The sequence below is a fragment of the Amyelois transitella genome, chromosome 25, assembly GCF_032362555.1.
Source record: "Amyelois transitella isolate CPQ chromosome 25, ilAmyTran1.1, whole genome shotgun sequence".
Classification (NCBI taxonomy): Eukaryota; Metazoa; Arthropoda; class Insecta; order Lepidoptera; family Pyralidae; genus Amyelois; species Amyelois transitella.
This window is the reverse complement of record NC_083528.1, coordinates 6,622,811-6,638,852: the sequence shown is the minus strand read 5'-3', so window position 1 is coordinate 6,638,852 and position 16,042 is coordinate 6,622,811. Positions and strand designations below refer to the sequence as shown.

Here is a 16,042-nt window from a genome sequence, read left to right as displayed (position 1 = left end):
AGTATAGTTAAAAATAACGTACGTTTATTATTACATGTAATGAAATAAAAATAGAATTATAAATTTATTTTGTTACATGTATAACTAACTGCATATGGGAGAGACGACCCGAGCAATTTAAGGTACAATTAAATCAACTTGTCTATAATAAAATCTTGTAATAGCGACGTGACTGGCTACTGAAAAAATAGTTACAATTTTGAATTTACCAATTTTAATTAATTTAATTAACATCCCCGTCACGTCCCCATCACTACAAGTGAAGATTTTCAAATTCTTTTCACAAATTAGATTATCTCAACACAAAACAGTGTCAACTAAGCAATTATGACATATAAATAAAAATATTGTCGATTTCTATAAATATTTGTATTTAAAAATATGTAAATCACACAATAAAACTAACTAATCCTTAATCGAATAACATATTTAAAGCAGAGAACGAAAATATGTTCGTATTTATTGTGTACATTGCAATTTGACAATCTTCACCTCCGTTCCAATATTATTAAATCGATACCACAGATTTTAACTTAGGATCATAAGAACACGGTACCTAGCATCGTGGAATCTGGTTTTAGAAAAAGGCGGTTAAATAATTCGTGTCTTTTGTTTACAAGTCCGATAATAATGTTGCTGTACCCTACGGGGTTCATTTTGTACTCATTAGTGACTAATTGTAAGTAGTTAGAACTGAAATGTACAAAATGATATGCAATAAATGAATTGATTTGATTTTTCAAAGCGGCTGCGACAAATATGCAAGTTGTCCTTACACAGAGTACCTACCTACATACTTTCTTTCGACAATGCAAGAACTTTGCTGTCAAATAATAATAAAACGAAAAAAGGATAGTAGCGCATATCCGTAAATGTAGGAACTCTTGATAATCTGTACTTTTCGTGTTTGACATTTAGCTAAATTACAAGGCTAAATTACTAATTTAACAGAAATCATTAATAAGTAACTATTGTGAGGAATAAAAAAAATTGAAAAATGAATTTGTCAATGGTTCATTGCAAGATGCTAAATACGTGTCATTATGATCAACCTATCAATCGTGATCCATAAGATGGGTGGACTGTTAAAATAACCTAAAAATAATTCTTAAATTTCCCTTCGACCCAACTTGAAGAACAAAAATTTCAACATGTTAACTCCTTATACCAAAATATATTATTATGGCTTGTGTTATCGTTCAATGATACATATAATATGTTTTTAATTATAATATTTTTCCATGTTATAACTATTTATAATCTAGACTTAATATTAAAGACGATTGCAACACTTTTAGTTCGCAACGTGTCATTTTAGAGATCTGTGATAGAGGTTTTGTGATGTTCTTTTTGATTGAAATTTTCAGGTTTTTATCGACAGTTATCCATGTAAATACACAGTTTTCGGTTAACAAAGTATTTCATTGAAAACTTTAAAGGCCCGAGCACACCAAACGCAGATCCGAAGCAGCGCTGTTTAAAAGCGGGACTGCACTAAGTTGTAATACAGGAAAGTCTTCAAAGTCGTCACACTGCGGCGCGGCGGCAGAGCAGTAAGAGCGCGAGCCCGCGTTTTCAATTTGATGTGACGAGTTTGAACAGCTTTTTGAATTAAAACTAAATGCGGTTCCGCTTTAAAACTGCGCTGCTTTTGACCTGCGTTTGGTGTGCTTGGCCCTTAAAAAGGTCCTAAATTTCTGCCTTGTGGAACACCAAAATAAAAATCAATTTCAAATCGGTTTATGGTTAGAAATTAAACTTATACAGTGGCAGTGAAAACGTATTAAGAATACTTATTACAGATATATTAATAAAATCGGATATAAAATATGTGGCACCCATTTAAGTTCACATATAACATGTCAAATGCATTTGAAAGATACAAAAAAGTTGTATGTTGAAATTGGCCGGCGAAACAGCAGACAATGTTGAGCAAATAATTAATTGGTGACGGTGAACATTCTTCATCAAAAAGAACACCACAAAATCGGCCAAAAACATCAACATTGGCAGGATCAGCATAGCGTCAGCTGTGAGTCACCGAGTTACATAAGAACAAAATGCTACGGTTTTTGGTGTACACGCGTGGATACTGCCTAAGAAATTGCGTTTGACACCGCCGTTTTGAAAATGGAGGAGGGGCGAAAAGATATGTACTGATTTCTTACAGATTAATTATATTTGAGTTATTCACGTTAATATCATACACGGCATTAATTCATATACAAATCAAAATGCAATCAACGCTACAAGAAATTGAGTAAGTAGTAATAAAATGGACGGTGTCAAATCAACAACGAAACGATTGTGCTAAGAAATAAAATATCTAAAAGCGACAAAAAGAGACGCATTTACCCTAAGTACTGATTTTACATTGAATCTCAACCTCTTCATTGACAAATTGACATTTTCCCAAATCGAACGGAAAAAGCAAATCACAGATTAAATTCAAGTTACTAAATCACATAAGACCATAAAACTGGCTAAAGCATAGACAATCTAAACTTTAAGTGTTGCCATGAAGGAAAATTATTACAATTTAGTAGATCTTGTCACAGAGGGAGATGGACAAAAACACAATAAAACATGACACATCATTTGTTTAAAAATTAACGCTACAATAAAAAAAATTAAATACCTATGAGATATAAGTGATGACTGTAGTCCCGAACGGACTTGTTATTCATAGATTTAAGTTCTTTTCTTTTTATTCTATGGGAGAGAAGATAATATATTTACAAAATGCTATGCCTCGCTCACTCACCCGCCCGTCGGGTTGCCAGCTTCTACCAATAAATTACAGATGATAAAATCGTGATAACCACAGATTACAAGTATAGTTAAAATCTAACGTTTAAATGTCCATTTATATTTAATATAGCCTACGTTAATTTCTCAATCTCGAATTCAAAGCCAACTATCGTTACTAACTTTCCGAACTCTTACCGTGAACACGTTTTTCTTATCGTATTGCTGCTAAGTTTAAGCGTAAACACTAAAACAGACAAGCCGTACACGAACCTACTATAACACTTTCCATAAACACACCGACTATAATTATTCGACAGTTGTCACAAACGCAAAAGACACAATTATATGAAGTTTTGGATAGGACAATAGTCTCCGTCTATGCCCTGAGAACTTGAATTATATTTTCAAAGAAAGAAAGAAAGTAAATATATATATATTTTCATGAAAATTTTGATGTTTTCGAATGAAAGTTACTACACTCTATAGACATTTTACTTTCACGAAGTTTTTTTTCTCAAGTAGGTATTTTAAAAGTGGGCCACATAGGAAAGCGTATCACCTTCTTATCAAAGACGAAAACGAAAGGTTGTAAACTATTCTTTGTTTCATTGTAGGTACTTTTAAAATCCTTGAAAAAAAAACTTCGTAAAAGTAAACTGTCACAGAGTGTAGTAATTTTCATTTGAAAACATCTCAATTTTCATGAAAATATATGTATTTACTTCTTCTTTTATAGTTAGTAGAAAAATAAAACCATTTGAGAATTTACTCGAATGTTTCTGACTAAACTTGGCCAAAAAAAATTATGGAAAGCCAAAAATTAAACAGATGTAATTATACTGTCGCATTTATCGTGTTATCCACGATTCAAACAAAACAAATGTCCAAGCGTTTGTGGCACTCCGTAGAATCCATCTAAAGACTTTTCAAAACACGAATTTAATGATTATTAAATAATCCGATTTCAATTCATCGATGTTTCTCACTCTTCGCCATGTTCGCTGCCTATAAATTTTATCTCTCCGAGCAGTAAATCTTCAATTTCTAATCTAAAAATTGGCTTTAGTGGTCCATAAAATATAATCTGTTTTAGAATCACATTTGTGTGGCAGCAAACACGACATCTGTACTTTGTTATAGATATATATCATATAGCTTTATATATATATTTATTATCTATGGTCTCTAGTTTAAGATCCGAAACTCATAGTTAACAGTTAGCCTAACAAGGAAATGAGTTAGATGAATATATATTTATGAAGCTACTATTTCCGTCTATCCCACTAGTCCCACTGGGTTTTCACAATTTTGATAGCTCATATCTCCGACACTTTTAGAGCCTTTGATATACATAAGTACACATAATCACGTCTATATCCCTTGCGGGGTAGACAGAGCCATCAGTCTTGAAAAGACTGATATCCTTTGATATCACAAAATGAATTCATATTCAGAAAGAATAATGAGGTAATATTAAGATTGTATAGACTGCGTCGAGTGTTTCATATTTATTTCTATTGCTAGTGTTATTAAATCTGCTTCAAAGCTAAATCAAAACAGATTTTAAGAAGTTATAATAGTAATAATTTAAAAAAAGCCTAATACTCTAAATCAAAACGCATTGTCAAATCGGGCGTTACATCTCTTTGAAAACCTTCCAGCCAGTTCCAAAAAAGTCCTGTTCATTATTTGAAACAAAAAAAAAACAACAACAACCAAACGTCACTGTCACAGCTATATCGGAGCAAAGGGACCAACGAACACACAGCCAGAGACCATAGACAAAACACAGACGACCCACATTAAACAACGGCAGTGGTGAGTGAGCGAGCGGCCTCTACTATTATTTTGCGTTATAATTCCATGTCTTGGGCTTCGTCGTCGCTAAAATCGCTCATGGAGCTCTCTGTGTCGCTGGCGTTGTTGTTGGCCGTGCCGTTGGCGGCCTTGGTGCCGGACGAGGCGGGGGTGGCGCCGCCCATGCCCGTCACCGCGTCCTTCTCCAGGAGCGCCTCCTCGGTCGCGAATCTTCGGACGTAATCTGAAATTGTTTTTTTATAGTTTGAGAAAAAAAATATACAGGTATTAAGAGCATTGGCAATCGAATCGCTGACCAGTGTGAAAAAGCTTATAATAATTAATTAAAAAATATACAAATCGTTGTACAAATTAAGGACGTCCTGGTAAAGGGTCAGGTCAAAAGTACCCGAAACCGCCGAGCTTGCATGAAGAGAGTTATGAATGTGGATGAAGCGAAGGAAATACGCAGAGATCGTGGCAAGTGGAAAGAGGTAGTCTCTGCCTACCCCCGGGAAAGAGGCGTGATTTTATGTATGTATGTATGTATATACAAATCGGGAATGTACCTGAGACTTTTTTCTTGTACTCCTCCGGCTTGTGCAGGTACATGGCCGCCGCGTCCCCGTTCAGAGGGTCAATGGGGTTGGGGTACGTCAGCAGCTGAGGCAGGAATGATTCGAAGATGTTCGAAAGATCTGAAAAAAAAGGGGAATCAAATATTTCAAATGTAGAAACATACAGTGTTTTCAAGACTGTTGGCTCTGTCTACCCCGCAAGGGATATAGACGTGATTATATGTAGATATGTATGTATGTAGAAACATACATACATACAATCACGCCAATCCATTGCGTGGCAGATTATCTCAAATGTACATACATACATTGGCCTGGGTCTTGGATGTTTATCTATAAAGTATTTATTATAAAATACTAGCGACCCGCCCCGGCTTCGCACGGGTGCAAAATTATACATAAAAACCTTCCTCTTGAATCACTCTACCTGTTACAAAAAACCGCATCAAAATCAGTTGCGTAATTTTAAAGATTTAAGCATACAGACTAAAATAGCGACTTTGTTTTATACTATGTAGTGATAGTATTGTTGGGTTAGTATCTCGTAACACAAGTTTCGAACTTACTTCGAGGCTAACTCAATCTGTAATTTGTCCCGTATATATTAATTTTTTTTTATACGTACAATCAGGTCAATATCCCTTGCAAGGCAAAAAAAGCCAACAGTCTTGACAAGACTGATAGGCCACGTTCAGATGTTTCCCAATCCCTTAGGCTTATAAACTTGGGATTCTTCTTTTAGGCGACATACTAGCAACCTGTCGCTTTTTACGACAATACGATAATAATTATCTTTTAAAAATATACTATTTCATTGTATTTATCAATTAAATCACGCAATACGATGACGATCAAATTAAATAACGCAGTGATACATACACTATCAAACTTATAGATAACTAGCTGTGCCCGCAACTTCGTCCGCATGGAATGGCATCATTGAAGCCCTCAAGGATGAATAATTTTCTCCGTTTAGTTTTTCACATTTTCCATTATATCTTTGCTCCTTATAGTTGCAGCTTGATATTATATAGCCTCAAGCCTTCCTCGATAAATGGTCTATTCAACGCAAAAATAATTTTTCAATTCGAACCAGAAGTTCCTGAGATTAGCGCGTTGAAACAAATAAACAAACAAACTCTTCAGCTTTATAATTAATATTATATATTATAATTATAAAGCTGAAGAGTAAGATGCTATAGATGAGTCAAAAGGTGTAGACACTATAAAGTCAATATGAACGGCGAAGGAAGTGTGCAGAGATCGTGGCAAGTGGAAAGAGGTAGTCTCTGTCTACCCCTCCGGGAAAGAGGCGTTATGTATGTATCGATGCGCAATTTCCTGTGTTGCTGTCTGTACAGATTTATGTCACGACTCGCTGCCGAACGACCTCCGCCAGACCGCTTGGCATCAAGTTGCGTATTGTATAATGTATAATTAATTAATTAGTTCAATCTACATCACCTGAGTCTATTCTTTGTACGTACATACGGGACATTTGTACATATGTATCTATCTAATATATTTAAACGAGCAATTCTTGTATATATATAATCAGGATCTCTGAAACGGCTCCAAGGATTTTCATGAAAGTTACAGATTAGGGGCTTTTCGGCTCAAGGAATCGATTTATCAAGGTCCTAGGTTCGTGAAAAGCTCGATTCCCAAGATATATAAACATTTTAAAAAAACCGCGTTTTAAGAAACTATATCAGCGCCATCTCTGGTAGACCGAGCAAAGCTCGGTCAACCGGGTACTATATAAATATATACGGGACAAATTACACAGATTGAGTTAGCCTCGAAGTAAGTTCCAGACTTTTATAACGAGATACTAACTCAACGATACTATATTTTATAATAAATACTTATATAGATAAATATCCAAGACCCGGGCCAATCAGGAAAAGTTCTTTTCCCATCAAGCCCTGGTCGGGATTCGAACCCGGGACCTCCGGTGTCACAGACAAGCGTACAACCGCTGCGCCACAGAGGCCGTCAGTATGAGTGTAGAGGAAGCGGAAAAGTCTGTAAGGATCGTAGCAAGTGGAAATCCATAGTATCTGCTTACACCTGTGTGAGATAGGGCTAATAGTTTGTTTGTATGTAAGTATTTAACTGTGTATGGTTCCCGGCACCAGTACAAAAAGAATAGGACCACTCCATCTCTATCCTATAGATGTCGTTAAAAGCGACTTAGGGATAGGCTCACAAAATTGTGATTCCTTTTTTAGGCGATGGGCTAGCAACCTGTCACTTTTTGAATCACAAATCTATCATTAAACCAAACAGCTGAGCGTGGCCTGCTATCAGTCTTTTCAAGACTGTTTAGCTCCGTCTACCCCACAAGGGATATAGACGTGACCATATACTCGGCACCTTTATACAAGTCGGGTGTTAAATATTACAAATAACTCACCGTAAAACCCTTAACCGCCGAGCTTGCACGAAGAGAGTTATGAATGTGGATGAAGCGAAGGAATTATGCAGAGATCGTGGCAAGTGGAAAGAGGTAGTCTCCGCCTACCCCTCCGGGAAAGAGGCGTGATTTTATGTATGTATGTATGTATAAACATACATTCATACATATAGTCACGTCTATATCCCTTGCGGGGTAGACAGAGCCACATACATAATGTATCTTACCGTACAACGCGGTCCACGCTTGGTTGATGACGTCAAGGCAGACAGTGCCGGACACCTCGTCTATGTTCGGATGGTAGGTACACTTTGTTCATGAAACCGATCGACGGCGATTTGAAGGGGCAATGAAGCGAAAGAAGTGTGCAGAGATCGTGGCAAGTGGAAAGAGGTAGTCTCTACCTACCGCTCCGGGAAAGAGGCGTGATTTTATGTATGTATATATGTATGTATGTATGTACACGGTGCCGGAAACCTCGTCTATGTTCGGATGGTACACTTTGTTCATGAAACCGATCGAGGGAGATTTGAAGGGGTAATGAAGCGAAGGGAGTGTGCAGAGATCGTGGCAAGTGGAAAGGTGTAGTCTCTACCTACCGCTCCGGGAAAGAGGCGTGATTTTATGTATGTTTGTATGTATGTATGTAACTCACCGTACAACGCGGTCCACGCCTGGTTGATGACGTCAAGGCAGACAGTGCCGGACACCTCGTCTATGTTCGGATGGTACACTTTGTTCATGAAACCGATCGACGGCGATTTGAAGGGGTAATGGTCGGGCAGGTGGACGCGTACTCGCCACACACCACCTTCGTACGGGGCTGTAAATATATATAAATACATATTGAATTATAACCGTGCCGTGTGGTTCCCGGCACCAATACAAAAAGAACAGGACCAATCCATCTCTTTCTCATGGATGTCGTAAAAGACGACTAAGGGATTCTTAGTTAGGCGATGGGCTAGCAACCTGTCACTATTTGAATCTCAATTCCATCATTAAGCCAAATAGCTGAACGTGGCCATTCAGTCTTTTCAAGCCTGTTGGCTCTGTCTACCCCACAAGGGATATAGACGTGACCATATGTATGTATGAATTATAACATAACATACAATCACGTCAATATCCCTTGCGGGGTAGACAGAGGTAGCTGTCATCAAAAGACTGAAAGTCCACGTTCAGCTGTTTGGCTTAATGATAGAATTGAGATGCATAGTGACAGGTTGCTAGCCCATCACCTAAAAGTGGAATCCAATGTATATATAAGCCTATCCCTTAGTCGCCTTTTACGGCATCAGTGGAAAAGAGATGGAGTGGTCCTATTATTTTTTCTATTGGTGCCGGAAACCATACGGCACCCAAAACATGAATTATAAAAATATAATAAAAAGAATTGAAACAATCATAATTACTCGTACAAATTCAGTTTTCTACCGGTGTTTTTCGTCACAATGAAAGCATTAGTTAGCATTCAAAATCAATATACCAATGTACCTACTTAAAATTGAAAAAAAACATTGATAAAAGGTGACAGGTTGGATTCGAACCAGACAATGTTTTCTTGTCCACATTTTTTATTCAAGTTTGGTTTATTGTGATTTGACGTTATTGAAGAAAATGCTGTAGTGCAGTTTGTAATGGCTTCTTTTGCATTGGCAGCGGCAGTAAAAATAATTTTAATAAATTTATTTGACGTCAACCAATGTTGTGAAACCAAAAGATATGGCAATTATTAATTGATGTTTGAAATTTCCCATACCTGAACATAAATAAAAAAAATTGAATCCGAATTTGAAAAAAGAAAGATTCACGGCGAGACCTCAACCAACAGATAACCTCAATTTAAAATATAATTAGCTACCTACAAAATTTGAACATAAATAAAATTTTAAAAACAGAATGCAAGGTAGCAATTTTTAAGTTGGCTAGACGCAAGGGTCGTTTACATCTACAGGAATTCCGACAGTGACGGCGCGCAGGGTCGTTTACATGTGCCGGGGTCGAAACGGCGCGTCCTTATAGGTCGTTAGCCGACTAGACGCGACTTGAACTCTGGTTTAGTGCGGTACAATTGAAAATTTTAGGTATTCCTACCTACCCGGATCATTTACTATTTAACAGGAAATATTTGTATACTAGCTGTGCCGGCAACTTCGTTCGCGTGGAGTAGTTATTTCGGGCATCATTGAAGCCCTCAAGGATGAATAATGTTTCCGTTATTTTCAAATTTTCCATTATTTCTTTACTCCTTTTAGTTGCAGCGTGATGTTATATAGCCTAAGGCCTTCATCGATAATAGTCTATTTAACGCAAAAATAATATTTTAATTTGAACCAGTAGTTCCTGAGATTAGCACGTTCAAACAAACAAACTCTTCAGCTTTATAATATTAAGTATAGATTACAATTTCAAACAATAGAAGTTACAAATTACAAACAATAGAAGATCTTAGTTACAGAAATAGAAAAAGGGTATTTTGAGATGGTTTGGTCATGTGCAGAGGATGAATGAAAGCAGTTTGACTAAGCAGATATACAAGGCGAGTGTGGAGGGAAAGGTCGGAGTGGGAAGGCCTAGACGAACGTATCTTGATCAAATTAGGGCCGTCCTGGTAAAGAGTCAGGCCAAGAGTACGCGAAACCGCCGAGCTTGCATGAAGAGAGTTATGAATGTGGATGAAGCGAAGGAAGTATGCAGAGATCGTGGCAAGTGGAAAGATGTAGTCTTCGCCTACCCCTCCGGGAAAAAGGCGTGATTGTATGTATGTAGAAATTACAAATAAAAAAAAAGAAGTAAAAATAAAGAAGTATAAGAAGTTACAAATTAAAAAAAGAAGTAAAAATAAAGCAGTATACTCACTGCCGGGCGGTCCGAAGAATTTCACGCAGAACTCGTTCAGCCCCCCGAGTATCGTCACTTCGTGTTTACTTTCAATGCTGGGATTTACATGTCAGGGAAATATATAAAGAGCATATAATACAAAACATTATAATAACATTTAAAATGTATATTCTGTAAAAGTACTTCAATAAAAACTAGGAGTTATGAGGGCCACTAATAGTAAAAATTAAAATGTATATTACAGTTACCAATTTAACAGTTTCAGTTACAATTAAAAAGTGAATTAGATAAGAGATACATACATACATATAATCACGTCTGTATTCCTTGCAGGGAAGACAGAGCCAACAGTCTGGAAAGACTTATGGGCCTCGTTTATCAGTTTGGCTTAATGATTGAGATTCAAATAGAGACAGGATTCTTTTTTAAGCGATGGGCTAGCAACCTGTCACTATTTGAATCTCAATTCTATCATTAAGCCAAATAGCCGAACGTGGCCATTCAGTCTTTTCAAGGCTGTTGACTCTGTCTACCCCGCAAGGGACATAGACGTGACCATATGTATGTATGAATCTTTATTATTATTGGCCATGCTTGTATGTGTAAACCTGTTTGTAGACGAGAGTTAATCTTATCATTCTGTTATCAAAACGTATACTGCCTCCTTCACTCGCAAATACGAGTTAGCGATACTGATAAAACCGTCGTTTTTAACCAAATAATTGTGTCTAGTTGCCTCTTATTGCAAAACCTGACTTATTAACCCTATCGCTGTCCCTTTTCAAATCATAAAAAAAAACGAAATAGCGTTACTTTATCGCGCGATAAAAATGGCGTCGCGCGTACCATGTTACCGAGGCAGACTCTTATTCATTGGCCTTCCGTCATTTTAATACTGTAGGCTCTGTCTACTGAATCTGTCTTAGTTAAATGCAGCTGGGGTCAAATCCGATATCTACACTTTAACATACATACATATGGTCACGTCTATATCCCTTGTGGGGTAGACAGAGCCAACAGTCTTGAAAAGACTGATAGGCCACGTTCAGCTTTTTGGCTTAAAGATAAAATTGAGATTCAAATAGTGACAGGTTGCTAGCCCATCGCCTAAAAAAACCCAAGTTTGTAAGCCTATCTCTTAGTCGCCTTTTACGACATCCATGTTAAAGAGATGAAGTGGTCCTATTTTTTTTTATTGATGCCTGGAACCACACGGCACGGCACTTCATTATGTACGTAATTGTTGACAGGTGCATAAAATCGATAGGTATGGATGGTAAGTCATGAAGGTTGAAGTTTACAAATTATAGTTTAGAATTAATAATAAATACATCGAACAATGGACTTAACTATGATGCAATATAGGTTAGGTTCCCCTGCAAAGGTTGCGGAGGTCAGACGGGAGTCGCTTCGTGTAAAACCTGACTCACCCGATCCAGGATCATATGTAAACGTTGTTTTGCATTAGGTATATGGGTATGAAAAATAGATGTTGGCCGATTCTCAGACCTACTGAATATGCTCACAAAATTTCATGAGAATCGGTCAAACCGTTTCGGAGGAGTACGGGCACGAACATTGTGACACGAGAATTTTATATATGTAAGTAAATCTAAAATAACATTTAGGGTAACTTTTTATCCTGAAATTCCCACGATAGCAAGGCCAAGGGGCGCAACTAGCAAAGTTATAAAAAGATAGCGAATTACATACCTACATACCTATATGGTCACGTCTATATCCCTTGCGGGGTAGACAGAGCCAATAGTCTTGAAAAGATTGAATGGCCACGATCAGCTATATGGCTTAATGATAGGATTGAGATTCAAATAGTGACTGGTTGCTTGCCATCGTCTAAAAAAAAGAACCCCAAGTTTGTAAGCCTGTCCCTCAGTCGCCTTTTACGACATCCATGGGCAAGAGATGGAGTGGTCCTATTCTTTTTGTATTGGTGCCGGGAACCACACGGATTACACAACAGAATCCGTTGATACACAAATTGAATGTCACAACTGCAAACAATTCAGGTTAATTAAATCTTTACGCTTCGGCAATAAATGCGAATATCCGATAAATATTTGTTGTACAACGTCCAAAGTTAGATAAAGATCTAACATCGCGCAATTGTAAATGTAATTACGGTACAAATATTGAAGTAATGATTGCCAAATGATTGTAGAAAGCGTTTGGAATAATCGGTAACCTCTCTCATTTAGAATGCATATAATGTGCATTTACTTGATTGCATTGCATGTGCCACATCTATACTAATATTATAAAGCTGAAGAGTTTGTTTGTTTGTTTGAAGGCGCTAATCTCAGGAACTACTGGTTGAAAAAATATTTTTCAACCAGTAGTTCCTGAGCTAGTCAATACATATAAAAGAAAATAAATATTCAAAATAAATTATAATTAATTTAATCACATCTATATCCCTTGCGGGGTAGACAGAACAAGCAGTATTGAAGACTCGTCAGGCCACGTTCAGCTGTCAGACTTAATGATAGAATTGGGATTCAAATTGAGACAGGTTGCTAGCCCAGCGCCTAAAAGAAGAATCCCATTATAAGCCTATCTCTTAGTCGCCTTTTACGACATCCATCCGGAGTGGTTCTATACTTTTTTTTATTGGTGCCGGGATCCACACGGCAAGGCAACCAAAAGCCAGACGAGCGTAATTTTGTGAGTCGGAAAAAAGATAAATGAAAACAGATTGAGTTACATTTTACGGAGAGTGTGTATGGGAAAGTCGAAATGGGAAGCCCTGGACGAACGTATCTTGATCTAATCAGGATGGGACGACGTAGTGGTCAAGTCAGGTCAAGTCAGGAGTACCCGAAACCGGTGGACGAAGCGGAAGTATGCGGGGATCTTGGCAAATGACAAGATGTAGTCTCTGCCTACCCTGTATATACTATACTGCTTAAGAGTTACAGCTGTAGCTAGTGGCCATCTTAGTTCAACTTTTGTGCCGGCTTTTGATACTACTAATTGAATCTTTTTCTGCGCGATACCTACCTAAAGGTCACTAACACCATCTGCGGTGTAAGCGGAAACAATTCAAACAAAAAATCTATTGATTGTAATTTTTTTTCCTTATTTGTAAATGATGTAATTCAATTATAATTTTGTGCTTCCTACACTGATTCTACTCTATTCCTTGATCTGCATTACGATTAACTTCTTCTTCCTCCTGGCTTTAGTCCCGGTTACATCCTCACCACTCTGGAGAGGAGCCCGGGGACAGCCCCGATGGGACGCTCTGGCATACTTAGCCCAGAATACCCTAAAGTGACTAGTCATGAGAGATGAAAAGATTGGATAAATGTGGATGAAGAAAAATAATTAAAGTTAAGAATTGCGGCAAGTGAAAAGGTCCCTAGGTCCAAACCTACCTGTAACATGAGCATTAATGTAATTTAATGACATTGCCTCAAGATTAAGTTTAAGGTTTTTGTCAATTTAAAAAATATTTATGTGAATATTTTATGGCAACCCCAAAAAAAAATATACACTATTATTTTATTTTTCTTTTACAATTATAGCTTAGGTTATATTTATTTCAATTAGTTTTTATGTTTAACACAAAAATTTTGCAGAAAAGGATGTTTCAACATATTATGCAATTGCAATTAACTAATAGTAATGTAACCGCAATGTAACAATCTATTTTTTACAACTTTCATGTGATAAGTTATCTAGCAAAACTATATTTTAACAATCTGTTAGACTGGTAGAGAATTCCAAAAGGCACTAAGTCAGCCCTTTGTACATTTTTTTTGTGCAATAAAGTTATATATAAACAACAAATTTTGTGTACCTATGACTAACAAGTTTATCTGACTCTCAAAATAAAGTTTCTCAAAAAAAAAAATACAGTAATCTACTTAGTAAAGGTAGGTTTGTTATGTAATTTAAAAAAGATAAAATCTATTGTTAAGAAAATAAATTTTATTTATTATTAAATACAACTTTTCACTCATGGCACGTGCAAAAAAAGTAAAGCTGTTTAGCTTTTTATTATGTTGTGAAACTGGATAGCGATAGTTTATTAGTGATAAAAATGACTCACATGCCATGCCAGCCCAGCTAGATGAAAAATTAGTTGTTATTATTAGTACTACTTATATTAATCAGAGATTTTCATATACAATATCACCCACAGCTACAATAATGTATTTATTGCTCAAGTATATATCATTCTTTTTTTTTTTTGCCTACAACAACTGTCAATGTGTGCATAAATAAAAATAATAAAAATAAAATCTTTAGATAAAAAAATACATTTCTGAGATAAATACATATTGGTTAATAATAAAATTCATTAGGTACCTATGTATGTATGCCTGCTATTTTATTTTATTTTCTCATGGCCATAAATAAGGTTGAAATTGTATCTATACTGATATTATTATAACTTTGTTTGTTTGTAAGCTTATCTAAAAAACAACTTTTTACAAAAAAAATAGAATGTTATTTTATCCAGCCCCAGATGGTAAATATTTATTCTTTCCATTTAATGCTTAGGCCAATAAAGCTAAAAAAATGAATCATAACAGATTGCTATAACTTTGCCAAAATAAACAAGATTACAAAATTAAGTTTTTTTTTTTTGTTTGTTTGTGCAAATTATGGAGATTTTCTATTTACAACTTCAGGGCATTCTTACATACATACATACATACATAAAATCACGCCTCTTTCCTCAAAGGGCATTCTTCTTTGGCAAAATACCAACAGAACAATGAACTGAATGACTTTAGTACATATTATGATAAATTAGTTTTTTATTAATACTTCCAATGTCCAGGTCAAGCAAGGATTTTAAAAATTGACCTTCAATATTGGCATAAATTTATTATAAAAAATTAAGTGTCCCCACAAATTAAAAAAAAAACAATGAATTTTGAATTATCTATGAAAATTGTAGATATGATTTGTCAGTTTCTTTTATTTGTTGTGTATTACTTATGCATATTCTAATATAGGATAATCCATGCAAAGCGCGTGAGGCCATAACACTGGTAAAAATGCGCAATTGAGACCATGGCCTACATACGAATTACGAAATAACAATCCGCTAGACACGGAAGAGTCGAGTCGTTAGCGTCCCGTACATGTTTATCTACGTGTTATATATAGATACGTAGGCCCACAGGGACACAAAGAATGCACGCTCATGCAAATATCTTCACTGATGGAATCATTCTCACAGAAACTCTTCATAATTTTCTCCTTAAGAGTAAAGAGATTTGTCATCGCAAATTAAACCAATCATACATACAACCCATATCGATTTTGTTGGGGTTCGTGACAATCAGCTGATAGCCCTTTGCCACTTATTTACATGGTGGCCCTCAAACGCAATAGGTCTTTGTAGTAACGATAACAAAGAAAGGATACAGTTTGATGACATCTGTGTCCATGCGACGTTTCCCAGCGCTCGGTGACGACATCTTCGTGATCTATTTCGAATAAATCACAATATCGAGCACGAACACTAGCACAAAATCACACTCGACGCAGCGAGATCAACTTTTCGTCCACCAGCAGCAGTCAGAAAAATAACATTGTAGAAAAACAATGGACACAAACCGTAGACTAAAATTTCGAAGGTGATGTGTAATCGAAGCGATGTTGCCATTAGAAAAAG

General features: G+C 36.3%; 1 protein-coding gene across 2 annotated transcripts; it reads right to left on the bottom strand.

Annotated features, from left to right (window-relative positions):
- Window positions 1–2: 2 nt before the first annotated feature.
- On the bottom strand, window positions 3–15,998 carry LOC106136524 (ubiquitin-conjugating enzyme E2 H). Of its 2 annotated transcripts, XM_060951681.1 has the most exons (6): window positions 15,793–15,998; window positions 10,408–10,484; window positions 8,256–8,368; window positions 7,773–7,827; window positions 5,118–5,246; window positions 3–4,792 (listed from the first exon to the last, which is right to left on the bottom strand). In XM_060951681.1, exons 1-6 carry the CDS (start codon window positions 15,843–15,845, stop codon window positions 4,605–4,607), a joined length of 615 nt encoding a protein of 204 aa, XP_060807664.1. In that variant the 5' UTR covers window positions 15,846–15,998; the 3' UTR covers window positions 3–4,604. The 2 variants fall into 2 exon arrangements, with proteins under 2 accessions (XP_060807664.1, XP_013192552.1); XM_013337098.2 differs by lacking the exon at window positions 7,773–7,827 and having other exon boundaries at window positions 8,201–8,368.
- Window positions 15,999–16,042: the final 44 nt, after the last annotated feature.